Genomic DNA, 26,916 nt, shown 5'->3' on the forward strand with positions numbered 1-26,916 from the left:
GCGAAGATATCGTTCATTAATATTATTAATTTCTTGACTAAATAGTATAGAAAAGTGTCTATAACACATTACAGACGGTATCGTTTGAGAAACTTACCGAGATAGTGAAAAATGTATTGTATCTAGTTCATTTTTTGCTTTCATCCCCGGGGATGAAAGTAAAAACATAAACAAATGACAGTAAATGTTTCATTATCTCGGTCAATTTCTTAAATTATCTCACTTACAGTTTGTTATATACACCCTTTTCCATACTATTTAGTCCAGAAATGGCTGTTGTTAATGAAGCGATATCTTCGTGCTGCCGTCTCCTCTACATTTACCGAAGGTTTGCAATTCGTCACTGGGAAATTTTATCTGTGAACTTTATAGTTCCAAACATTTACCCACTTTGTATATCAGCATCATCATCATCATCATCACTGCCACCAATGTCATGCGACGCAAACAGCTCTGTGCCATTCCATTCCATCACTCGTGTCATTCGTGGTGCTTCATCATCGCAAACTCTCCAGACTCCCGTTCCACTTTCATCAAGCAAGGTCTGGGCCTTGATATCCTTCGGGTAGAATAGAACAGAATATAGAACTGAGGCCAAAGGCCAAGCGCTGGGACCTATGAGGTCATTCAGCGCTCAAAGGGAAGTTGACAGTAAAAAGGTTTGAAAGCTGGAACAGGAGGAAAACTTCGCAGTTGCAATAGGGAACAATTTTAGAGGGTGGAAGGTCAGATGGAAGAAGAAGAATATGAACGGACGTAGAGTGGAAGAAATGAGAGAGGTTGCAGCTAGGGGCCGAAGGGACGCTGCAAAGAACCTTGCGTAATACCTACAGTGCACCACGTGAGGTGCACTGACGGCACTTACAGTAGGCCAGCTGATACTATCACGTCCTATTCTCCCCAAAGCATGCGAAGGACAAGTACAACCCACCTCCCCTTTTCAGTATCTCATCTGCATACGGCACCTCCATAATATCTCCGACAGTATCATTCCTCTCCCTCTGTCCTTTCATCCTTTATTAGTCTTAAACCTTTGTGCTCAAATCAACAGATCCTTTAGATTTAATTCCACTGTCATACCATGATATGTTTCCATAGCAATACAGATGGTACTACAATAATGTGTGGTGTATTCTTATTTTAGTGTGCATTTTCATTCTCTGCAATTTTCAAAGTTTATTCACCCTTCCCATGTTTGATTCACTTTTTTCCACTCTTTTATTCAATTCTAACTCAAGGGAGCCTGTTGTGTATATCACTGTTCAGAAATATGTACAGGGAATCGGTGGATTTTTTGTACATGTTGGAGAAGTCATTCATACAATTAACGAGGCAGGGGGGAAAAAAGATAGTTTATTCTAATAATGCACTGGAAAGGAATATTATTGACTTTAGCTTTATACAAGAAAGTTACTGTCTTACATTAGTATGTATCAGTCACGGCATGTAAAACTTGAGCCTATAATTAAAAAAACATATGTTAAACTTGATCCTATAATTTCAAAAGAAATATGTAAAATGTTTAAATTTAAAGGAAGGTAAAAGACACACATAGAAAAAGGATGATCATATTTGTAAACGAAGTGCCTGACTTCAGTACAAATAAGGTTTTTCGTTCCTCACCCTGACACCTGTCAGATGCGGAGTCTTCATTTCCAACAGTTTTGGATGTTTGCTTGTACTGGCCCCCCCCACACCCACCCCCCCGCCAACCATACGCATTGTGACTTTCTTCCACTGTCTATCAGTCCTTCGTCAATGGCTTAGAAATAAAGTAAAACTGGTCAGGACCTACACCTTGTATGTTACTTCTTTACCTGTGGTTTTGCTACATATATATATATATATATATATATATATATATATATATATATATATATATATATATATATATATATATGTATATACTGTGTATATAATATATATATATATATATATATACATATATATATATATATAATATATATACATACATATACCGTGAATAATATGGATAAGTATACATATCAAAATGGCATGTCTGTATTCTGACACATATTAAGTGATCAGTCGTCCTTTAGACGTGATATTAGAAAAATAAAATGACTATTATTATTATTATTATTATTATTATTATTATTATTCAGCAGATGAATCCCTGTTCATATGGAACAAGCCCGCCCAAGGGTCCACTGACCTGAAATTCCAACTTCCAAAGAATATTAAGGTGTTCATTAGGAAGAAGGAAAAGAAGGTAAAGGGAAATGCAGAAAGAAGAGATCTCACTCATTAAAAAAAAATAAATTAACAAATAGATCAAAATGTATTAAAATGCAAGGAGAATAGCATAAGGGAAATAATGAATTGCATCCCCGCTTGAACTTCTGAAGTTCCAACTGCACGACATTCTCTGGGAGACTGTTCCACAGTCCAACGTTGTGAGGAATAAAGAACCTCTGGAACTGAGAAGTTCCAATTTCTGCTGCTGACGAGGCCTGCCCAGACTTCCACACCAGGCTTCATATTCACCACCGCATTACTCTCTCTAAATGGAGGCTGCCACTGAGGAAGCCTTTTGTTTCCTAATTGATTTTTAATTCTAAAAAAGCTGTTGCCTGCGGATCTTGCAAATGATTTTTAACTCTAAAAAGCTGTTGCCTGCAGATCTTGCAAATGATTTTTTTTAATTCAGATCTCAAAAAAGCTGTTGCACGCAGATCTTGCAAATGATTTTTAATTCTACAAAAAGCTGTTGCCTGCAGATCTTGCAAATGATTTTTAATTCTAAAAAGCTGTTGCCTGCAGATCTTGCAAATGATTTTTAATTCTAAAAAAGCTGTTGCCTGCAGATCTTGCAAATGATTTTTAACTCTAAAAAAGCTGTTGCCTGCAGATCTTGCAAATGATTTTTAATTCTCAAAAAGCTGTTGCACGCAGATCTTGCAAATGATTTTTAATTCTACAAAAGCTGTTGCCTGCAGATCTTGCAAATGATTTTTAATTCTACAAAAGCTGTTGCCTGCAGATCGCAAATGAGATCTTGCAAATGATTTTTAATTCTACAAAAGCTGTTGCCTGCAGATCTTGCAAATGATTTTTCTTAAAAAAGCTGTTGCCTGCAGATCTTTTTATTTTTGCAGATTAAATGATTTTAAAAAAGCTGTTGCCTGCAGATCTTGCAAATGATTTTTTTAATTCTACAAAAGCTGTTGCCTGCAGATCTTGCAAATGATTTTTTTTAATTCTGCAGATCTTGCAAATGATTTTTAATTCTACAAAAGCTGTCGCCTGCAGATCTTGCAAATGATTTTTAATTGCAGATCTTGCAAATGATTTTTTTAATTCTACAAAAGCTGTGCCTGCAGATCTTGCAAATGATTTTTTTTAAGCTGTCGCCTGCAGGTCTTGCAAAATTTTTAATTCTACAAAAGCTGTTGCCTGCAAAATGATTTTTAATTCTATTAAAGCTGTTGCCTGCAGATCTTGCCAAATGATTTTTAATTCTACAAAAGCTGTTGCCTGCAGATTGCCTGCAAATGATTTTTAATTCTAAAAGCTGTTGCAGATCTTGCAAATGATTTTAAGATCTTGCAAATGATTTTTAATTCTACAAAAGCTGTTGCCTGCAGATCTTGCAAATGATTTTTAATTCTAAAAAGCTGTTGCCTGCAGATCTTGCAAATGATTTTTAACTCTAAAAAGCTGTTGCCTGCAGATCTTGCAAATGATTTTTAATTCTCAAAAGCTGTTGCCTGCAGATCTTGCAAATGATTTTAATTCTACAAAAGCTGTTGCCTGCAGATCTTGCAAATGATTTTAATTCTACAAAAGCTGTTGCCTGCAGATCTTGCAAATGATTTTTAATTCTACAAAAGCTGTTGCCTGCAGATCTTGCAAATGATTTTTAATTCTACAAAAAAGCTGTTGCCTGCAGATCTTGCAGCAAATGATTTTTAATTCTACAAAAGCTGTTGCCTGCAGATCTTGCAAATGATTTTAATTCTACAAAAGCTGTTGCCTGCAGATCTTGCAAATGATTTTAATTCTACAAAAGCTGTTGCCTGCAGATGCAAATGATTTTTAATTCTACAAAAGCTGTTGCCTGCAGATCTTCAAATGATTTTTAATTTGCCTGCAGATCTTGCAAATGATTTTTAATTCTACAAAGCTGCTGTTGCAGATTTTGTTGCCTGCAGATCTTGCAAATGATTTTTAATTCTACAAAAGCTGTTGCCTGCAGATCTTGCAAATGATTTTAATTTAATTCTGCAGACAAAGCTGTTGCCTGCAGATCTTGCAAATGATTTTAATTCTACAAAAGCTGTCGCCTGCAGATCTTGCAAATGATTTTTAATTTACAAAAGCTGTCGCCTGCAGATCTTGCAAATGATTTTAATTCTACAAAAGCTGTTGCCTGCAGATCTTGCAAATGATTTTTAATTCTACAAAAGCTGTTGCTGCAGTTGCCTGCAGATCTTGCAAATGATTTTTAATTCTACAAAAGCTGTTGCCTGCAGATCTTGCAAATGATTTTAATTTACAAAATGATTTTTGATTTTTAATTCTACAAAAGCTGTTGCCTGCAGATCTTGCAAATGATTTTTAATTCAAATGATTTTTAACTACAAAAGCTGTTGCCTGCAGATCTTGCAAATGCAAATGATTTTAATTCTACAAAAGCTGTTGCCTGCAGATCTTGCAAATGATTTTAATTCTACAAAAGCTGTTGCCTGCAGATCTTTTAAATGATTTTTAATTCTATAAAAGCTGTTGCCTGCAGATCTTGCAAATGATTTTTAATTCTACAAAAGCTGTTGCCTGCAGATCTTGCAAATGATTTTTAATTCTACAAAAGCTGTTGCCTGCAGATCTTGCAAATGATTTTTAATTCTACAAAAGCTGTTGCCTGCAGATCTTGCAAATGATTTTTAATTCTATTCTACAAAAGCTGTTGCCTGCAAAATGATTTTTGATTCTACAAAAGATGTTGCCTGCAGATCTTGCAAATGATTTTAATTCTACAAAAGCTGTTGCCTGCAGATCTTGCAAATGATTTTTAATTCTACAAAAGCTGTTGCCTGCAGATCTTGCAAAGATCTTGCAGCAAATGATTTTAATTCTACAAAAGCTGTTGCCTGCAGATCTTGCAAATGATTTTTAATTCTACAAAAGCTGTTGCCTGCAGATCTTGCAAATGGAACAAAGAGCTTCGCCCACCTGCGGTTCGTGGATGAAGTATTTGTCGCTCTTGAAGAGGATGAGCCCGCCCCGTCCGCTCCACACAAACGTGGGCTGCGGTGCCGCCCTCACCAGACACTCCAGGCGCCCAAGGCCGCCCGCGGGCACGCCCAGGGACATGCCATCGCTTGCCAACGAACTGCTGCTGCCGCCTCCGTACACGTCGGGCGAGGACCAACTGATGCTGTTTCCATTGTCCACGGCCGTCACCGCCTCTAAAGGGTTAGACGAGTCCCCTGAACTGAGGATGGTGCGCAGGAGTTTTTTTTGTTTGTTTTTTTTTGCGTTTTGGATGTTCGCGAAATTGTTTTATAATACACACATATATATATCGATATATATATATATATATATATATATATATATATATATATATATATATATATATGTACATACACATATATATATATATGTATATATATATATATATATATATGTATATATATATATATATATATATATATATATATATATATATATATATATATATATATATATATATATATATAGGACTATAAACCTCTCTCTCTCTATATATATATCTATATATATATATATATATATATATATATATATATACATATATATATGTGTGTGTGTGTGTATACATAAGATACAAACTAATCCGTTGCAGCATGGCAGGATTAAAAGCTAGTAGTCTCTAAAACATAAGAAGAAATAGTCGAGGTTCTCAAAGACAAAAGCGAGCGATGGATGCTCTCAAAATGAAAAGATAATTTGACTATGCAGAGGAAGAAAAGTAGAATCTCACAGAATTAAAAAAAAAAAAAGAGGAAAGACGCGAAGGTTCGGAGAGGAAACTGAGAGACACGATTCCCCACGTCAGAAAACAGGAATCACACACACCCTTACAGAACCACCATGATTCCGAGGGCATCTCCATTCCAAGGGCATTTCCACACAGCAGGAAAAAAAGTCGTGTACGCACATTGATAACATATCACATACACATCACAAACAGGTTGAACACAAGTCAGCGACTCATAGGTAGTTCGTATGAATGTCCAGCAAAAAGTCTCATTCACAACTTACAGCTGTTGATTTGTTTTCAACCTGTTTGTGATGCGTATGCAACAAGTTGCATGTTTTAATCCAATCACTCTTTTAAAGAGGAGAGCCATGCTCACTGACTCCATAAGATAGAAGAAAAGGAAAAGATTCGTGAGCGAAGAGACACAGATAGGACACTTCTTTTATCCTCAAAGGAAACAGATTAAGAAGAGTAGTACAATCAGCCAAGAGAAATGGCTTGCAAAGTATTCTCCAAGTTTTAGAGCAACAACGAAAAACCAGTAATGTACCCAAAATAAAAGTGAAACTGGGATACTGTTTTTCTGACACTTGTAAGTATCTTTAAATAAAATTATTTTGAATAAAAGGAAACAGCTAATGCCCAGGTACGTGGAACTGAAAGCATTGTAGACAGCTTGTCAGTGACCGAAGTAAAGGTCACAATTGTACTCAGTTCATCCATTTAATTAGGAAACAAAATAAACACAATAGAATGAGAGAGAGAGAGAGAGAGAGAGAGAGAGAGAGAGAGAGAGAGAGAGAGAGAGAGAGAGAGAGATGTAACTTGTGTGAAAAATGACGTAATAATCCTTTGGATAAGAAGAGGGTTACTGTATGTGTGGGTTGCTGGAATAAATGAGAACGGATGAAGTCTTCTGAAAATGTATTTGTAAAGGTTTTGGTTGCTGGAAAGATATGGGACCTCCAGATTCCAGCACTCATAAGTACACTTAGGAAATGGAAAACGTTTAGGAAACTGTTTTTTTAGATGGTGTATTACTGCAGAGTGAATGGAGGCCAAACTGACCTCGTAATGACTGTAAGAGGAATGCCTGGAGATATATCTGATCAGATTTTGAAGTGGTTTGGTCATGTGGAAAGAATGGGGGTGATAGATGTATGAACAGAGTGTACATTTAAGAAGTGGTGGGAGGGAGGGAGGTGAGGAATGCCTGGAAAGGCCTGGGTAGGTGGTGAGAAAAAAGGAGCACAAAAATCCTCAAATCACTCTGACTTATTCCAAGTTTCTTTACGCAGAATTTCACACCTAAAGACCCGAACCAAAAATGAAAAATGGAATCAACTCTAGAATGTCATTCGTGATCAAATGACGCCGAAACTATTCGTTTTGAATTGAAACCTAACGTTTTAGCTATTTCGTTTTTCTATTAGATCAGGATGATATCCATTTTATACAGCAATTTCCATAATTTGCAGGTCAATGACCTAAATTAAATTGCCTTATGAGCTTATAATCGGTTCAATATGATTATCCGGGGCATGAGCTGTAACCGTAGGCATAGCCGGGGTGGTGTGTGTGTGTGTGTGTGTGTTGGGGGTGGGGGTAGGGAACGGCTCAGGCCATGGCTTTCCAAACCGAAGGAAAATATTTTTAATATTTTTACCCTAAAAGTCTCATTTACTAATTAATATTTTTTAATGAAAAATGCAAAGTACCCTTGGACAAAATTTGCTCTCCTCGAATTTGAGGTTCATTTCTAAAGTATTAAAAGATATGTCGACCTCAGTAGAGGGCTTCATTTAGAATGGCTGATTTGAGCAATCGCTGAAATGAAAACTGATTCATTGAAGGTTTGAGCAGCAAGAGATCAATACTTGCTGGCTTAGATTCACACGGATTTTGAATGAAGGTAATGGATGCCAATGAAAAGGTACGAGAAGAAATATTTTGTGGAGCACATCACACTGCCAAGTCACCATTCTGGGTAACCCTCACAGCCATGGGAGGACTCGCCAGAATATAATTTTTTTTTATTCACTCATCAAGTAAGAGCACATATCTTTCGAGTCTCGGTAAAGTCGTGTTCGACGTGAAATGTGCAGCTCCCGGTCTCAGTGTGATAAGACAAAATGCTGCGTCCGATTCAGTAGCAACAGATGTTAGCAAATTGGATAACCTATTCCGTAAATTCCCAGCAGGTCTGGTATCATTGCTCTAATGAAGATTGCTCCAGAGATCGATTCGCCCAAATGATGATTGGCGCAGTGATCGATGAGTTCAATGGATGTTTTGTCCAAATGCAGATTTCCATTCAATACTAATGAGTACTTATCCGGCTCTATTGTGAGATATATTCTTAATGAGGATATTAGTCAATCTATAAAATATACAAATTAATGCGGATGTATACCTTCTGCATACACACACATACGTAAAATCATTCTCTTTGAACAAAAGGAGGGAAATATATATATATATATATATATATATATATATTACTAACAGGACCTCATTCAAACTGGATGGTATCTAATGGAGTATTTATTCAGAAAATGCTCGATGATGAGGACTGTTTGTCCAAGAAAGCTTGTAACTTTTTCTGAATAAGTACTCCATTAGATACCATCTAGTTTGAATGAGGTCCTGTTAGTAATTCTACTCATGCGCAGAACAATTGTGTATGTGATAAAAGTTAATATATATATATATATAATATATATATATATATATATATATATATATATATATATATATATATATATATATATATATATATATATGTGTGTGTGTGTGTGTGTGTGTGTGTGTGTGTGTGTGAGAGAGAGAGAGAGAGAGAGAGAGAGAGAGAGAGAGAGAGAGAGAGAGAGAGAGAGAGAGAGAGAGAGAGAGAGAGAGATTTAAGCATAAGAAATCAAGAAGTATACTCACGCAAAACAATAATTTTGGTTTTAACAGGTAATGAATACCCCACTAAGTTGGCAGCTTGGCAGTAGTACACGCCCGTGTCTTCTGGCTTGATTTTGCGGAGCACCAACTCTGCTTTGCCTATGCCCGAACTCAGGATCTGTGTCTTGCTGTGGAGACAGAGTGAAAACTAATCCATTATTAACCTACGAAGAGACATTTTTGTGAGGCTCAAAGATACAATTAGATGCTTCGCAAATGACCCTGTGGCGGTTGCTCATTGTGAATTCTCTCTGTTCTAAAAGGAGTGTTTCATGCCTCATTTTTATCAGTAGAGATACCATATTTTGGAATGATACCTGATCTACAAGTAACGTTATTCCAAATATTTCGATCAGATCTTCAAACAGATGATAAATCTTATTCAAAATTTATAATTCATAGAATATTCCAAAGTCAGAAAATTGTGCAATTAGTGCTTTCAATCAAATTATATCTGAGGATTAAATCGGATGAATTTCCTAACTGGTGTTAAGTTACAATAAGAATAGTATCATCAAACTTTTCACTTCAAAATTACACCAAACTAATATTCTTCCTTCACAGCCAAACTCCTATCTGACCCACAGGTACAAATTCTGTTTCAGAATAACTGTTACAAAATGATATAAGGGACCGATGATACGTTGCTACTCTGCATTGTAGGAGCCCTGATAGATAAAATTTGTTGTCTTTATTGCATATGTAATTCCTAAGACTTCCAACTCGACCACAGAATATTTTGTCAATATACCAGTGAAAAATCGACTTCCCCAAACGCTAAAATTCCAATCTTTAGTGTACTTTCGCAGTAGGGTTGCATTTTTGGATGGGGTCCTATTTCTAAACAAATGAGTGTCCTAATTTACAATTTACATTGCCAGAAATGGAAGTCAAGTTTGGTCACTTCAGCATAAGCTTATTCACGAACTATTATCATAAAAACTGATTCTTTCTCTCTTGAAGACACCTCACAGCACTGATGATTCACTGACAGGAAGACTAAAAGATCCTTAAAAATTTACCTTCCCCATAAACCACTGATATAATTATATGTGGTCAGCTCTGCAACACATTCAGATTGACTGCATCCACCTCTGTGCCTTTTGAGACAGAATGATCCCATCAAAATACAGAGAACACTGAGTAGGTTTAAACTTTATTTGGGTTCAGGATCATACCATTAAGAAATCCTTGCATCTCTCATGTGCCCTGTGGTGTCTGAATGGCACCTGGTATCACCGATGCCAATAAAACTCATTGATGCCCTCTTATACTAGAACATTTCAAAGGCGACAGGAAAGCTGTAAATCTAGTGATTCTTTATGTACACATCTTTTGATATCACTAAATGTTCACGTTTGGCACCTTAAACAACTTTACGAAATATATCCTGCAATACCTTTGTACTCTGTACGGATCTGTGCACCTCCGGGTTTAGCTCTGTGAAAGTAAAGGCCGCTCTGATAATTTTTTCAGGTTTAGGTAAAAACAGCTGAATTAAACCATTCTTTGTAACTGTCTTCAACTCATTCAGAGGTACCCTGTTGGAACATTTCACCCACCTCAGTTTCCACTGCTCCTGGTAATGGGAAATCTATCTTCGTTAATTATATATGTTTATACATACACATATACATACATACATATATACATGTGTGTATGTATAAGTGTACGTGCTTATAACATACATATCCCTTCCCGAACCAATGCACTCACAATGGTCCTTACTTGTTCTTCTGAAAATGAGGCGTTCGAGACCAGATCACTCTAGCTGGGGGGTTGGCTCTGGCGATGCACTTGACGCTGACACTTCCTCCGCCCTCCACCGTCACCCTGTCTGTGGGAGGCAACACTTCCGGACCATCTGCAAGATGAGAGAACCGACTATTGCTGGCGCTTTTTCTGACGACTGGGAGTGCTGTCTTTCATCGAAATCATGAGACAAAGAACATGAAATTTGCCACTGGTGAACTTCCACGCTGTTCCAAAAGTCATGGAAACCTCACAGGTTATTATTATTATTATTATTATTATTATTATTATTATTATTATTATTATTATTATTATTATTATATTTTACAATTATTATTCAGTAGATGAACTCTATTCATATGGAACAAGCCCACCACAGGGGTCATAGACTTGAAATTGAAGCTTCCAAAGAGTATGGCGCTCATTAGGAAGATATAACAGAAGGTAAAGTGAAACATAGAAAGAAGAGATACCACTTATTAAAAAAAATTAATTAATAAATACATAAATAGACCAAAATGTATTAAAATGCAAGGAGAACAGCATTAGGGTAGCAATGCACTGTATCTTCGCTTGAACTTCTGAAGTTCCAATTGCACGACATCCTCTGGGAGGCTGTTCTACAGTCCAACGGCGTGAGGAACAAAGGCCCTCTGGAACTGAGAAGTTCCAGAGGCAGCCAGGCACAAAGTATCGAAACTTACACTGGACGTTGAGGTAGAAAGAAGCGCTGATGTTTCCTCTCTCGTTGACGGCGCTGACAGAATAGTTCCCTGACTGTGTGCGTCTTACTTTCTCCAGCTGCAGTTCGTCCCGCCCCTGCAGAAGGTCCTTTCCCCTCTGCCATCTGTAGCTGGAGACAGTTAACGAAATGAAGTTAGAGCAAAGCGGAAGAAAAGAAAATGCGACAGAGATTCAATATCATATACGAATTCATTTTTTTTTAGTTTTAAAGCTCTCCGGGATCACAATCTTCTTAAACTCACAATGACAGTCAGCATCCAAGTTACCGTCTTGTTTTCTTTGAAGCAATAATGGTCATCTCCTTTAGCAGGGTCTCTTATCTCGCGCGCGCGCGCGCGCGCGTGTGTGTGTGTGTTTGTTTCACGTCAAACTCAACAATACGGATCAAATGTCTTACAGGCCTTTGTATTGGAATATTCCAGTGTTGGAAATAGAGTTCTAAGAAAAACGATCGTTTGTTCACAAAACATTTTGTCTTTTTAAACAAACAATTCGTTTTAAATGATCTACTTCCTCTTCTTCTTCCCTCATGAAGAAATGGTTCTTTTCTTGCGGGAAAAGTAGTGCATTCCTCCCTCAATCTTTCTCTCGAGATCCCTCAGGTCACGATTAGATGCGCCTGTGTGCCTAAAGAGACACGGGATTACAACTCGGCCACAATGGAGACGCTCTTGAAACATTTTAATATTGCGGTTCTCTCTCTCTCTCTCTCTCTCTCTCTCTCTCTCTCTCTTCGCTGCCAACCTATCTTATTATTTACCTTATTCTCAATATTTTACGACAGCAATGTAAGAATAAATTAAACGGATCTTGTATGTTTATTTGTAATTTTAGCATACATTAAATAACAGGCAGATTATGGAATGGAATGGAATGTGAGATCTAGGCACAAAGCCAACCACTGGGACCCATAAGGTCATTCAGCGCTATAAGGGAGATTATGAATCCAGGAAATACTCCGATATTACGCATTCCACATAAAGTACCAAGAGAGCTTTAGTGTTATCTTTTGAAATCGAATATCCACACGTCTCTGAAAATGGAAAATGAGGTACGAAAAAACCTGCAATGGAAGTTGAACTAATATCTTGTTCATCTGATGTCTAATATCGTTCTGGTAGGTTGAATGATGCTCCTGATATTTAACAAAAAATGTGGCTGCCACTAAGTCTTAGCAGTCGTAAGCATTGCAGGAGTCTTTCTGCCATCCAGGTGTTATCTCGTGTATGCATTTCATCTGAGCTCGAAATTTTCCTCGTTCAAGCTGTAACAGGTACATCGCGCACCATCTACTCTACTGATAAGATCCACGACACCTTTCGATTTTTGAAATATAGATTTCCTTCATTTCTGGGGGGGATTTGATGGTTACTACTGCTAGTCTTGTCTCACTAGATTATTCTCGATTTTTGGGTTTCTGAACTATGCAGACTCCAATAGATGCGCATCTTTTATGTCCCCTGAACTGAAGTCCTTTCTCCACTGCAACAAGCCATTCTACACCCCGTCAGTCACTGGCAATGTTCGGTGCAAGAGTTTTGTTGTGACTATGTGGAGGTCCTAATGTTGGCACTGAAGTCTCATGATATGCCACCAACCACTGTCAAGGGCGAAGGTCCTCGTGAGAGAATAATTACCTATTAGCAAAAGACAGCTTCAGGAATTAGTTTTCCAACTTGGCTATGTGAACCTGGAACTGCTCTTTTGTGAAGGCACAAGCACAGATAGCAGGATCCTTTGGTCGAGGAAGCTGAACTACTACAAGCTAACCACTGCTCTTTTGTAAAGGCACATGCACAGATAGCAGGATCCTTTGGTCGAGGAAGCTGAACTACTACAAGCTAACCCTTCACATGCACGTCTTAACCGCCAATGATGGACGCGAGAAGCCGATGATGGCAATTCATTTTAAGGTCAAGTCGCACCTGATGTTGGGATGAACAACAAAAGGAATGCTTCCAATATACAAGAAATTGAACCTTTTCTTAATAATAGACAATAACCTCAATATCCCTGATTTCATTTCTGAAGGTTTCTTCTTTGCTTTGTATGTGCTTTCACATTCATTCATTCAAAACAAGGCGTCCGCCCCTCTGTTTCGATATAGCTATTACCCTACTGTCTTTTTAAGAAGGGAATGCACTGTTTGAACTCTCTGGGTTTTTACAAAGACGGGAATCTAAATTATAAATAAGAATTAAGGCTCACGAGTGCTCTTTTAATCTGTTTCGTCAGTACGTCTGTATTGTGCTGGTGTAGCTGTAGCATCTACAAAGCGGTGACAGGAAAAAACGAACATAATAAATTACAGTATCAGTACTTCTAACGAGTCTCTTGTGAAAAGGAGGCTTTGAAGCAGTGGATCAGCTACAGTCATGGCTGTTCATTCTATGATCTCCCCTCAAGGTCTATCAGATATTAAAGCTGAATGCAGACACCTACCTCGGTGGACCAGGATTAGACTTTGCCAAAGCGGTAATGACGACATGCGAATTTTCTTGGACGTTAATCTGGGGAGACGGTGCCTTGATCCATATCGGAGCATCTGCAAACGAAAAGATAAAAATAAAATGAAGAGGGAAGTCTTTCCTTTTCTGGCACAGAATACAACTTATGCAAGACTCTCTGGACGTTGGGACACTTATGAATCATAATCCTTTTTCTTTCGAATGAAGGTGATACTGTTATACTAAGCTTAATCGTTTTTATTCACTGACACAACATGAAGACAGTATTATTCTTCTCATTCTAGCAATCTTTCTTCCAGATGCAAGTGCAATATCCCACGACGTGCTTGTAGTTCACTTTTCCTACTCTGATGGGAGACTTTAAAAGAGTTTTTATTCACACTTCCCCTGCTGTAAAACCCTAAATAATATCTTACTTTTGCAAAAAATATGCGTATGAAAGCTATTCCCTTTTTATTCTAAAAGAAATAGTGGCACTTTCACCATTCACCGCTGTTACAAGGAGGAAAAGATACCAGAATGGCCTCTCATTCTTCTTGTTGAAGACAGTCTCGTCACAATTGTATTCTGGTCTTTGAGCAAAACAACTGCATAAATGCATTCGCTGTCTGCACCAGTCGTTGAAGTGACAAACTTAGTTAATGCTCCCGTCCCTCAGCTACTGGGCTTCCCGTGGTGACTCCCACACCCACTGAAAAGTTATACTTGGAAGCGAATCATTGCTTTCCTCATACAGGACATGATTGTCATTCTAAAGCAAACGGCCCCCTCCTCTTGTAATGGATCTGTACTCAAACTGCTGAAACCACCTGACAGAATCATAGTTTAGAAAGTATATTTTCATTACTTTATTATATATTAATTTATTAATTTAATTTTTCTTTTTTTTTAATGAGTGAGATCTCTCTCTGTATTCCTCTTTACCTCCTCTTACTTCTTCTTAATGAACACCATATTCTTTAGAAGCTAGAATTTCAAGTCAATGCCCTCTGAGGTGGGCTTGTTCGTATGAATAGGTTCATCTTCTGAATAATAATAATAATAATAATAATAATAATAATAATAATAATAATAATAATAATAATAATAATAATTATGAGCTTTATATGTTTACAATGTCGACAAAGGTGAAATCATTATTACACTCTTTCTGTTTAAGTAACATCCAGTATATAGAAATTCATTATAATTTATGGTTAAGAAGTAACTCTTTTTGACATACCCCTGCAGACTTCGTTATGATCATACGTGAGAGCTGATGTCTGTAGTGTCTTTGCTAGAGAGAGACGTTATACAGAGATTCCAAGAGAGCTGTGAGGACGACCATGCTTATTTGTCTTAACTTCACGAAAGAATTTTGCTGCTTCTTAATCCTGAGCTTTAAAAATTCTGACGACGGGGCAAACCAGAGACGAAACACTCCAATACGATTTTATGATTTTTAGCATTTTTATTAATTTAATCCGAAACAAAAAGGACTTTGATCATCATGGTATTATTAAGGTATACCAGAGATTTGTGATGCACAGACGATTGATCTCCGCATTTAATTTTCGAAACAAGGTCAATAAAACATTAACGTCCAATTTCTTCCCCTGAGATTTTACGGGGCTTAAAGATTTGCTATCGATATCACAGTAATGCCGTTCGAAAAACCTTTCTCCCGAGATATATATAATAAAAGGATCGGCCATGAACTCCCAGAAGGCCTTGTGACCAGATGTACTCCAAGAGGATCCAGATAAGAGCATTAACATGTCACCCAGATATTCGTTAAAGGCCTTTCCTGATATCTCTCCTTTTTCTTCGTTCTCTCTCTCTCTCTCTCTCTCTCAGGAAATCACGTAATATGTATTTTAAATGAAGCCATTGTATTATTATTATTATTATTATTATTATTATTATTATTATTATTATTATTATCCAGTAGATGAACCCTATTCACATGGAACAAGCCCACCAAAGGGGCCGTTGACTTGAAATTCAAGCATCCAAAGAATATTAAGGTGTTCATTAGGAAGAAATAAGAGGAAGTAAAGTGAAATACAGAAAGAAGAGATTCCACCTATCAAAAAAGAAAAAAGTTAATATAGAGATAAATAGATAAAAAAGTATTAAAATCCAAGAAGATTAGCATTAGGGTAATAATGCATTGCATTTTCGCTTGAACTTCTGTCGTCCAACCCTTTCCTGGACTGCGATTAACTTCAAAGATTACTGAAACTCGGGCTCCCTAATGAAGCACTATACAGAAAACTGGGAGACATTTTATACGTTTTTAATTGATCTTAAACTTGGTAAGTACTAGATTTATCAAAGCAAGAACACCAGGAATAGCAAAACGCATTGTCCTTTGCATTCCACATGCAGATTTGGTAGATTTTTATAGTCTTTGTGAAAATAATAGAATAATAATAGAATTAATTATTGCCGACTGGGGGTCAGACACACGTGTGTGTGTGTGTATAGTGTGTGTATTCATGTATATGTATATACATATATATATTTTTATATATATACCTACAACACTATATATATATATATATATATATATATATATATATTATATATATATTTATATTTATATATACTTTTCCCCTAAGGGAATAGGGTCCGGAGAAAGTTAACATACAAGGTTTTACCGAGTGATAAGGTACTTATTTTTCAAACCGTTCCTAGCCTGGCCGCTACCCACTACAGTCGACAAACCACCAAGTGCCTGATTCCCTGATTGTGTCAGCAGGGCAAGTAAGTATTTGTCAGTGACGTATCTAAGGCGTTTAGTTCATGTGTGTAGCGTATACATGCATATTCGTTATCAGCATTCATTTGGACATGTGTGCGTACGAGAACGGCGAATTTTTTAGGCAATGGTGAATCGATGGCTGAGAGAGAGAGAGAGAGAGAGAGAGAGAGAGAGAGAGAGAGAGAGAGAGAGAGAGAGAGAGAGAGAGAGAGAGAACATCCTAGCCAGTCATATCAATTATCAACAGAAATTATCGATATTTCGCTCTCCCAACATTGCAAAGTATGTTCCCATACACAGACTGTTAAAGAGAGAGAGAGAGAGAGAGAGAGAGAGAGAGAGAGAGAGAGAGAGAGAGAGAGAGAGAGAGAGAGAATAATCAGTCATATCAAATATCAACAGAAATGACAGACATTTCGCTTGCAAAACTTTGCAAAAAATCTTTTTCTACAGTCTGTAAAACAGAGAGAGAGAGAGAGAGAGAGAGAGAGAGAGAGAGAGAGAGAGAGAGAGAGAGAGAGAGAGAGAGAGAGAATAACCAGTCATATCAAATATAAAAAAAAATTATCGATATTCCGCTCTCCCAACATTGCAAAATATGTTCCCATACACAGACTGTTAAAGAGAGAGAGAGAGAGAGAGAGAGAGAGAGAGAGAGAGAGAGAGAGAGAGAGAGAGAGAGAGAGAGAGAGAATAACCAGTCATATCAAATATAAAAAAAAATTATCGATATTCCGCTCTCCCAACATTTGCAAAATATGTTCCCATAAAACTGTTAAAGAGAGAGAGAGAGAGAGAGAGAGAGAGAGAGAGAGAGAGAGAGAGAGAGAGAGAGAGAGAGAGAGAGAGAGAATAACCAGTCATATCAAATATCAACAAAAATGACAGATATTTCGCTCGCAAAACTTTGCAAAACATGTTTTCCTACAGTCTATAAAACGGGGGAGAGAGAGAGAGAGAGAGAGAGAGAGAGAGAGAGAGAGAGAGAGAGAGAGAGAGAGAGAGAGTAAAATCAAACAACATGACTGTACATACGACACTTACGCAGGACGCGAAGGGTGAAGTTGGTGGGGGCGGGGGCGCCGACCCCGTTGTGGGCAGAGCACCCGACGAGTCTCCCGTCATCGGAGGCAGCGGCTCGCATCTGCTTGTGGGATCTGTCGCCGTCCGCCACATCAAAGAGGGAGAGATATTGGGAAGAACTGAATCAGCTTCTCGGAAGAAACGGGGCGGTTGCATGCGGCTCTTTTCTTTATTCGATGCCTCCAAACAGGATATTGGAGAACAAGTCGCTTTTCAAAGACATTTTTTTTTTGGTATATTAACGAAAGAATGAAGGTTTTCACAAACAGCGACCAAATACGCGAGGCATTGGGTCTGAAGCTCTCAAGTTATCCAACAGTTTTTTTTTTAGATACAAACACACATATGTATATACAACACGTACAAAATTTGGCCATCTCCTTTGACAAGGGGTCACTCCAGAAAAACCAGCACAACACTGACTGCCATATTCATGCTTAAACTTTTCAATCACAGATGAGCCTCCTGTGCAAGAAACTTCCACAACATAACGTGTCTCCTGAACCTGCACAGAACTCGTCAACTTCACATAAAAGGTCCAACATACAAAGTATCACTGACCTCTGTCTTCCTAGTTATCAAGGGACTTGTTCCTTTCCATTCTCTTTCTCTCCATCTATCCATCACGCTCTCTCTCTTTTGTTTTTTTTTTTACTCCCTCTAATTCCTCCTAAGACCTATTCCTCTTTTCATCTAACTAAGGCTCCCCCTTCAAACAAAATGTCCTCAAGCTTTTTCCAACTTTTTTTTTTCTTGAAGAATATTTTCATCTAGAATAATCACAACAGTTTTGAGCCACACGAGGCTCCTTTTCAAATGGAATGAGGAATGGAGTTACGTAAATCTATCAGAGTCCAAAGAAAGAATGAAAACAAAAGTCACCTAATTCACAGCAAACTGCAGAGGGGTGCAGTGCAATGCAGCATGAACCTGTTGAAATGATTCTATATGTCTGTAGCGGATGCCTCAAGAGGCTGGCTTTTTGTTTGTAATTTCTTCCACCCACAGATGCAACTCATCTATACATATCATGAATTCTTTTCACCTGCCCTACTTACATAATCCATTCTTTCTATATGGACAAAATTTCAAAGACACAACACATGCTTTACAAAGAATTCTCAACAGCTTCAACTTTTTTTCTTCCATTTGCGCCGAATATCCAAACTTCAGTTCCACACACGAGTCTGCTCAACAATCCCTTCATACATTCCACCTGACGCTTCAAGTCTCTTCCACACACCAACTGTTTCCTTGCTTCATTTATTCCGCGTCTTCTGTCAAAGTAGCTTCTTCAGTCTTCTGTCAAAGTGGCTATTTCTTCAGACTCTACAGGTTCTCATTCCATTCCAGTGGACTCTTTAACTGTATCTAGTTTCTCTGGTTTCCATTTGGACTCTTTCCATAGTATCAGTCATTCTCAATTTGTAGCTATTCTCAATCAGGACTCTTTCTCCTAGTATCTAGTTTCTCATAGCTATTCTAATCAGGACTTCCTTTCATTAGTATCTAGTTTCATGGCTATTCTCAATCAGGACTCTTTCACTCTAGATTCTAGTTTCTCAATCAGGACTCTTTCATCTAGTAGCTATTCTCAATCAGGACTCTTTCACTAGTATCTAGGTTTCTCATGGCTATTCTCAATCAGGACTTTCACTTCCAGTTTTAGCTATCTAGACTCTTTTTTTTCTCATAGCTATTCTCAATCAGGACTCTTTCACTAGTATCTAGTTTCTCAAGGCTATTCTCAATCAGGACTCTTTCACTAGTATCTAGTTTCTCATAGCTATTCTCAATCAGGACTCTTTCACTAGTATCTAGTTTCTCATAGCTATTCTCAATCAGGACTCTTTCACTAGTATCTATCTAGTATTCTCATAGCTATTCTCAATCAGGACTCTTTCATTAGTATCTAGATTTTTCTCATAGCTATTCTCAATCAGGACTCTTTTTTTAGTATCTCAGACACTTTTTTTTCTCATAGCTATTCTCAATCAGGACTTTCTTTCACTAGGTATCAATCAGGACTCTTTTTTTCTCATAGCTATTCTCAATCAGGACTCTCTTAGGCCATTCTCAATAGATCTTTTTTTCTCATAGCTATTCTCAATCAGGACTTTTTTTTCTAGTAGCTATTCTCAATCAGGACTCTTTTTTCTCATTGGTCAATCTAGCTTTCTCAATCAAGGCTCTTCTCAATCAGGACTATTCTCAATCAGGTATCTAGTTTCTCATAGCTATTCTCAATCAGGACTCTTTTTTTCATTTAGTATCTAGTTTCTCATAGCTATTCTCAATCAGGACTTTTCCATTCTCAATCAGTACTCTTTTTTTCTCATGGCTATTCTCAATCAGGACTCTTCCACTAGTATCTAGTTTCTCATGGCTATTCTCAATCAGGACTCTTTCACTAGTATCTAGTTTTCATGGCTATTCTCAATCAGGACTCTTTTAGTATCTCTCATAGCTATTCTCAATCAGGACTCTTTCACTAGTATCTAGTTTCTAGCTATTCTCAATCAGGACTCTTTCACTAGTATCTAGTTTCTCATGGCTATTCTCAATCAGGACTCTTTTTTAGTATCTAGTTTTTTCTGGCTATTCTCAATCAGGACTCTTTCACTAGTATCTAGTTTCTCATGGCTATTCTCAATCAGGACTCTTTCACTAGTATCTAGTTTCTCATGGGCTAATCAGGACTCTTTCAAGTTTCTCATGGCTATTCTCAATCAGGACTCTTCCATTAGATCTTGTTTCTCATGGCTATTCTCAATCAGGACTCTTTTTTAGTTTCTCATGGCTATTCTCAATCAGGACTCTTTTTAGTATCTAGTTTCTCATGGCTATTCTCAATCAGGACTCTTTCACTAGTATCTAGTTTCTCATGGCTATTCTCAATCAGGACTCTTTCACTAGTATCTAGTTTCTCATGGCTATTCTCAATCAGGACTCTTTCACTAGTATCTAGTATTTCAATCAGGACTCTTTCATTAGTATCTAGTTTCTCATGGCTATTCTCAATCAGGACTCTTTCACTAGTATCTAGTTTCTCATGGCTATTCTCAATCAGGACTCTTTCACTAGTATCTATCTAGTTTCTCAATCAGGACTCTTCCATTAGTATCTAGTTTCTCATGGCTATTCTCAATCAGGACTCTTCCACTAGATCTTGTTTCTCATGGCTATTCTCAATCAGGACTCTTTCACTAGTATCTAGTTTCTCATGGCTATTCTCAATCAGGACTCTTTCATTGGTATCTAGTTTCTCATGGCTATTCTCAATCAGGACTCTTTCACTAGTATCTAGTTTCTCATGGCTATTCTCAATCAGGACTCTTTCATTAGTATCTAGTTTCTCATGGCTATTCTCAATCAGGACTCTTTCACTAGTATCTAGTTTCTCATGGCTATTCTCAATCAGGACTCTTTCACTAGTATCTAGTTTCTCATGGCTATTCTCAATCAGGACTCTTTTCTAGTATCTAGTTTCTCATGGCTATTCTCAATCAGGAGTTTCTCATGGCTATTCTCAATCAGGACTCTTTCACTAGTATCTAGTTTCTCATGGCTATTCTCAATCAGGACTCTTTCATTAGTATCTAGTTTCTCATGGCTATTCTCAATCAGGACTCTTTCACTAGATCTAGTTTCTCATGGCTATTCTCAATCAGGACTCTTTCTAGTATCTAGGCTATTCTCAATCAGGACTCTTCCATTAATCAGTTTCTCATGGCTATTCTCTCTTCCACTAGATCTTGTTTCTCATGGCTATTCTCAATCAGGACTCTTTCACTAGTATCTAGTTTCTCATGGCTATTCTCAATCAGGACTCTTTCACTAGTATCTAGTTTCTCATGGCTATTCTCAATCAGGACTCTTCCACTAGTATCTAGTTTCTCATGGCTATTCTCAATCAGGACTCTGTCACTAGTATCTAGTTTCTCATAGCTACTCTCAATCAGGACTCTTCCATTAGTATCTAGTTTCTCATGGCTATTCTCAATCAGGACTCTTCCACTAGATCTTGTTTCTCATGGCTATTCTCAATCAGGACTCTTTCACTAGTATCTAGTTTCTGGAAGGCTATTCTCAATCAGGACTCTTTTTTTTCATTCTCAATCAGGATCTTTTTTCTCATAGCTATTCTCAATCAGGACTCTTTCTTTTAGTTTCTCATAGCTATTCTCAATCAGGACTCTTTTTCACTAGTATCTAGTTTCTCATGGCTATTCTCAATCAGGACTCTTCCACTAGATCTTTCTCATGGCTATTCTCAATCAGGACTCTTTCAGGACTCTTTTAGTATCTAGTTTCTCAAGGCTATTCTCAATCAGGACTCTTTTTTTTCTCATAGCTATCAATCAGGACTCCTTTTTTTTTTTCTCATGGCTATTCTCAATCAGGACTCTTTCACTAGTATCTAGTTTCTCATAGCTATTCTCAATCAGGACTCTTCCATTAGATCTTGTTTCTCATGGCTATTCTCAATCAGGACTCTTTCACTAGTATCTAGTTTTCTCATGGCTATTCTCAATCAGGACTCTTTTTTTTTTCAGTTGGTATCTCAATGACTCTTTTTTTTCTCATAGCTATTCTCAATCAGGACTTTTTTTCTCATAGCTATTCTTAATCTAGACTCTTTTTTCATGGCTATTCTCAATCAGGACTCTTTCATTAGTATCTAGTTTCTCATGGCTATTCTCAATCAGGACTCACTAGTATCTAGTTTCTCAAGGCTATTCTCTCACTGGTATTCTCAATCAGTTTCTCAATCTGGCTCTTCTCACTATCTAGTTTCTTAGGCTATTCTCAATCAGGACTCTTTCATTCTCAATCAGGACTATTTTATCTAGTTTCTCAATGGCTCTTTCACTAAGTTCTCATGGCTATTCTTAATCAGGACTCTTCCACTAGTATCTTGTTTTCATGGCTATTCTCAATCAGGACTCTTTCATTAGTATCTAGTTTCAATCACTAGTATCTAGGCTATTCTCAATCAGGACTCTTTCACTAGTATCTAGTTTCTCATAGCTATTCTCAATCAGGACTCTTCCATTAGTATCTAGTTTCTCATGGCTATTCTCAATCAGGACTCTTCCACTAGATCTTGTTTCTCATGGCTATTCTCAATCAGGACTCTTTTACTTATCTAGTTTCGGCTATTCTCAATCAGGACTCTTTCATTGGTATCTAGTTTCTCATGGCTATTCTCAATCAGGACTCTTTCACTAGTATCTTGTTTCTCATGGCTATTCTCAATCAGGACTCTTTCACTAGTATCTAGTTTTCATGGCTATTCTCAATCAGGGACTCTTCCATTGGTATCTAGTTTCTCATGGCTATTCTCAATCAGGACTCTTTCACTAGTATCTAGTTTCTCATGGCTCAGGACTCTTCACTAGTATCTAGTTTCTCATGGCTATTCAATCAGGACTCTTTCATTAGTATCTAGTTTCTCATGGCTATTCTCAATCAGGACTCTTTCTTATCTAGCTATTCTCAATCAGGTTCCATTAGTATCATGAAGGCTATTCTCAATCAGGACTCTTTCAGTTTCTCATGGCTATTCTCAATCAGGATTCTTTCACTAGTATCTAGTTTCTCATGGCTATCAATCAGGACTCTTCCACTAGATTTTTTCTCATGGCTATTCTCAATCAGGACTCTTTCATTAGTATCTAGTTTCTCATGGCTATTCTCAATCAGGACTCTTCCACTAGATCTTGTTTCTCATGGCTATTCTCAATCAGGACTCTTTCACTAGTATCTAGTTTGTCATGGTTTCAGGACTCTTTCATTGGTATCTATTCTCAATCAGGACTCTTTCACTAATTCTCAATCAGGACTCTTTTAGTATCTAGTATCTAGTTTTTCTCAATCAGGCTAGTTTTCATCAATCAATCAGGACTCTTTCACTAGTATCTAGTTTCTCATGGCTATTCTCAATCAGGACTCTTCCACTAGATCTTGTTTCTCATGGCTATTCTCAATCAGGACTCTTTCACTAGTATCTAGTTTCTCATGGCTATTCTCAATCAGGACTCTTTCACTAGTATCTAGTTTCTTGGTATTCTCAATATTCAATTAGTTTCTCAATCAGGACTATTCTCTAGACTCTTTCACTAGTATCTAGTTTCTCATGGCTATTCTCAATCAGGACTCTGTCACTAGTATCTAGTTTCTCATAGCTACTCTCAATCAGGACTCTTCCATTAGTATCTAGTTTCTCATGGCTATTCTCAATCAGGACTCTTCCACTAGATCTTGTTTTTCATGGCTACTCTCAATCAGGACTCTTCCATTAGTATCTAGTTTCTCATGGCTATTCTCATTCAGGACTCTTCCACTAGATCTTGTTTTTCATTCTCAATCAGGACTCTTTCACTAGTATCTAGTTTCTATGACTATTTCAATCAGGACTCTGTCATAGTATCTAGTTTCTCATAGCTCTCAATCAGGACTCTTCCATTAGTATCTAGTTTCTCAATCAGGACTCTTCCACTAGATCTTGTTTCTCATGGCTATTCTCAATCAGGACTCTTTCACTAGTATCTAGTTTCTCATGGCTATTCTCAATCAGGACTCTTTCATTGGTATCTAGTTTCTCATAGCTATTCTCAATCAGGACTCTTTCGCTAGTATCTAGTTTCTCAAGGCTATTCTCAATCAGGACTCTTTCACTAGTATCTAGTTTCTCATGGCTATTCTCAATCAGGACTCTTCCACTAGATCTTGTTTCTCATGGCTATTCTCAATCAGGACTCTTTCACTAGTATCTAGTTTCATGGCTATTCTCAATCAGTTTCTCATTGGTTCTAGTTTCTCATGGCTATTCTCAATCAGGACTCTTTCATTAGTATCTAGTTTCTCATGGCTATTCTCAATCAGGACTCTTTCACTAGTATCTAGTTTCTCAGCTATTCTCAATCAGGACTCTTCCATTAGTATCTAGTTTCTCATTATTCTCTAGACTCTTCTCACTAGATCTTGATGGCTATTCTCAATCAGGCTCTTTCATTAGTAATCTAGTTTCTCATGGCTATTCTTAATCAGGACTTTTCATTAGTACCTAGTTTCTCTTGGCTATTCTCAATCAGGACTCTTTCATTAGTATCTTTTCTCATAGCTATTCTCAATCAGGACTCTTTTTCTCATAGCTATTCTCAATCAGGACTCTTTTTAAGTCTCAGCTATTCTCAATCAGGACTCTTTCATTTTCTAGTTCTCATGGCTATTCTCAATCAGGACTCTTTTTTCTTCATAGCTATTCTCAATCAGGACTTTTCAGTTTCTCATGGCTATTCTCAATCAGGACTCTTTTTTAGTATCTAGTTTCTCATGGCTATTCTCAATCAGGACTTTTTTCATTAGCCTATCAATCAGACTCTTTTTTTAGTTTCTCAGGCTATTCTCAATCAGGACTCTTTTTTTCTCACAGCTATTCTCAATCATTAGTATTCTCTAGGCTCTTTTTTTCTCATGGCTATTCTCAATCAGGACTCTTTCATTAGTATCAGCCATGGCTATTCACAATCAGGACTCTTTCATGGATCTAGTTTCTCAAGGCTATTCTCAATCAGGACTCTTTCACTTTTCTCTGGCCTTCTCAATCAGGACTCTTTTTTTCTCATAGCTATTCTCAGGACTCTTTTTCTCCGCTATTCTCAATCAGGATTCTTTTTTTCTCATAGCTATTCTTAATCAGGACTCTTTTTTTCTCATAGCTATTCTCAATCAGGACTCTTTCACTAGTATCTAGTTTCTCAAAGCTATTCTCAATCAGGACTCTTTTTTTCATAGCTATTCTCAATCAGGACTCTTTCACTAGTATCTAGTTTCTCAAGGCTATTCTCAATCAGGACTCTTTTTTTTCTCATAGCTATTCTCAATCAGGACTCTTTTTCTCAGGTATTCTCAATCAGGACTCTTTTTTTCTCATAGCTATTCTCAATCCAGGTTTTTCTCAGCTATTCTCAATCAGGATTCTTTCACTAGTATCTAGTTCTCTCTATTTATTCTCAATCAGGACTCTTTCATTAGTATCTAGTTTCTCATAGCTATTCTCAATCAGGACTATTTTTTCTCATAGCTTTCAGATTAGTACTCTTTCATTAGTATCTAGTTTCTCATGGCTATTCTTAATCAGGACTCTTTCACTAGTATCTAGTTTCTCATAAGCTATTCTCAATCAGGACTCTTTCATTAGTATCTAGTTTCTTTTCACTAGGTTTCTCATGGCTATTCTCAATCAGGACTCTTTCACTAGTATCTAGCTATTCTTTCTATTCTCAATCAGGACTCTTTCTGAGTATCTAGTTTTCATGGTATTCTCTCAGGACTCTTTCATTAGTATCTAGTTTTCATGGCTATTCTCAATCAGGACTCTTTCATTAGTATCTAGTTTCTCATGGCTATTCTCAATCAGGACTCTTCCATTAGTATCTAGTTTCTCATAGCTATTCTCAATCAGGACTCTTTCACTAGTATCTAGTTTATCATGTGGCTATTCTCAATCAGGACTCTCAGTTTCTCCAGACTATCTTGTTCCACTAGTATCTATGGCTATTCTCAATCAGGACTCTTTCACTATGGTATCTAGTTTATTGGCTTCAATATCTAGTTTCTCATGGCTATTCTCAATCAGGACTCTTTCATTGGTATCTAGTTTCTCATGGCTATTCTCAATCAGGACTCTTTCATTAGTATCTAGTTCTCATGGCTATCTAGGACTCTTTCACTAGTATTCATGGCTATTCTCCAATCAGGACTCTTTCACTAGTATCTCATGGCTATTCTTCTCAGGACTCTTTAGGTATCTAGTTTCTTTCTATTCTTAGGACTCTTTATTTAGTTTCTCATGGCTATTCAATCAGGACTCTTTCATTAGTATCTAGTTTCTCATGGCTATTCTCAATCAGGACTCTTTCATTAGTATCTAGTTTCTCATGGCTATTCTCAATCAGGACTCTAGTTTTTTTCAAGAGTTTCTCATGGCTATTCTTAATTAGTATCTAGTTTCTCATGGCTATTCTCAATCAGGACTCTTTCATTAGTATCTAGTTTCTCATGGCTATTCTCAATCAGTATTAGATCTCAGTATTCTTTCAATCAGGACTATCATTAGTATCTAGTTCTCATGGCTATTCTCAATCAGGACTCTTCCATCTAGTTTTGGCTATTCTCAA

General features: G+C 37.2%; 1 protein-coding gene across 1 annotated transcript in view; it reads right to left on the reverse strand.

Moving 5' to 3' along the window:
- LOC136826074 (nephrin-like) overlaps window positions 1-26,916 on the reverse strand; it is a 113,904-nt gene that overhangs the window by 22,336 nt on the left and 64,652 nt on the right. The window contains exons 7-12 of the mRNA XM_067082989.1: window positions 17,693-17,805; window positions 13,877-13,979; window positions 11,395-11,543; window positions 10,667-10,802; window positions 8,921-9,066; window positions 5,197-5,432 (exon numbers count right to left, since the gene is read on the reverse strand). Of these exons, the coding sequence (XP_066939090.1) occupies window positions 5,197-5,432; window positions 8,921-9,066; window positions 10,667-10,802; window positions 11,395-11,543; window positions 13,877-13,979; window positions 17,693-17,805 (883 nt within the window). The remainder of the gene's footprint in view (window positions 1-5,196; window positions 5,433-8,920; window positions 9,067-10,666; window positions 10,803-11,394; window positions 11,544-13,876; window positions 13,980-17,692; window positions 17,806-26,916) is intronic.

This window comes from Macrobrachium rosenbergii, chromosome 40 (genome assembly GCF_040412425.1).
Source record: "Macrobrachium rosenbergii isolate ZJJX-2024 chromosome 40, ASM4041242v1, whole genome shotgun sequence".
Taxonomy (NCBI): Eukaryota; Metazoa; Arthropoda; class Malacostraca; order Decapoda; family Palaemonidae; genus Macrobrachium; species Macrobrachium rosenbergii.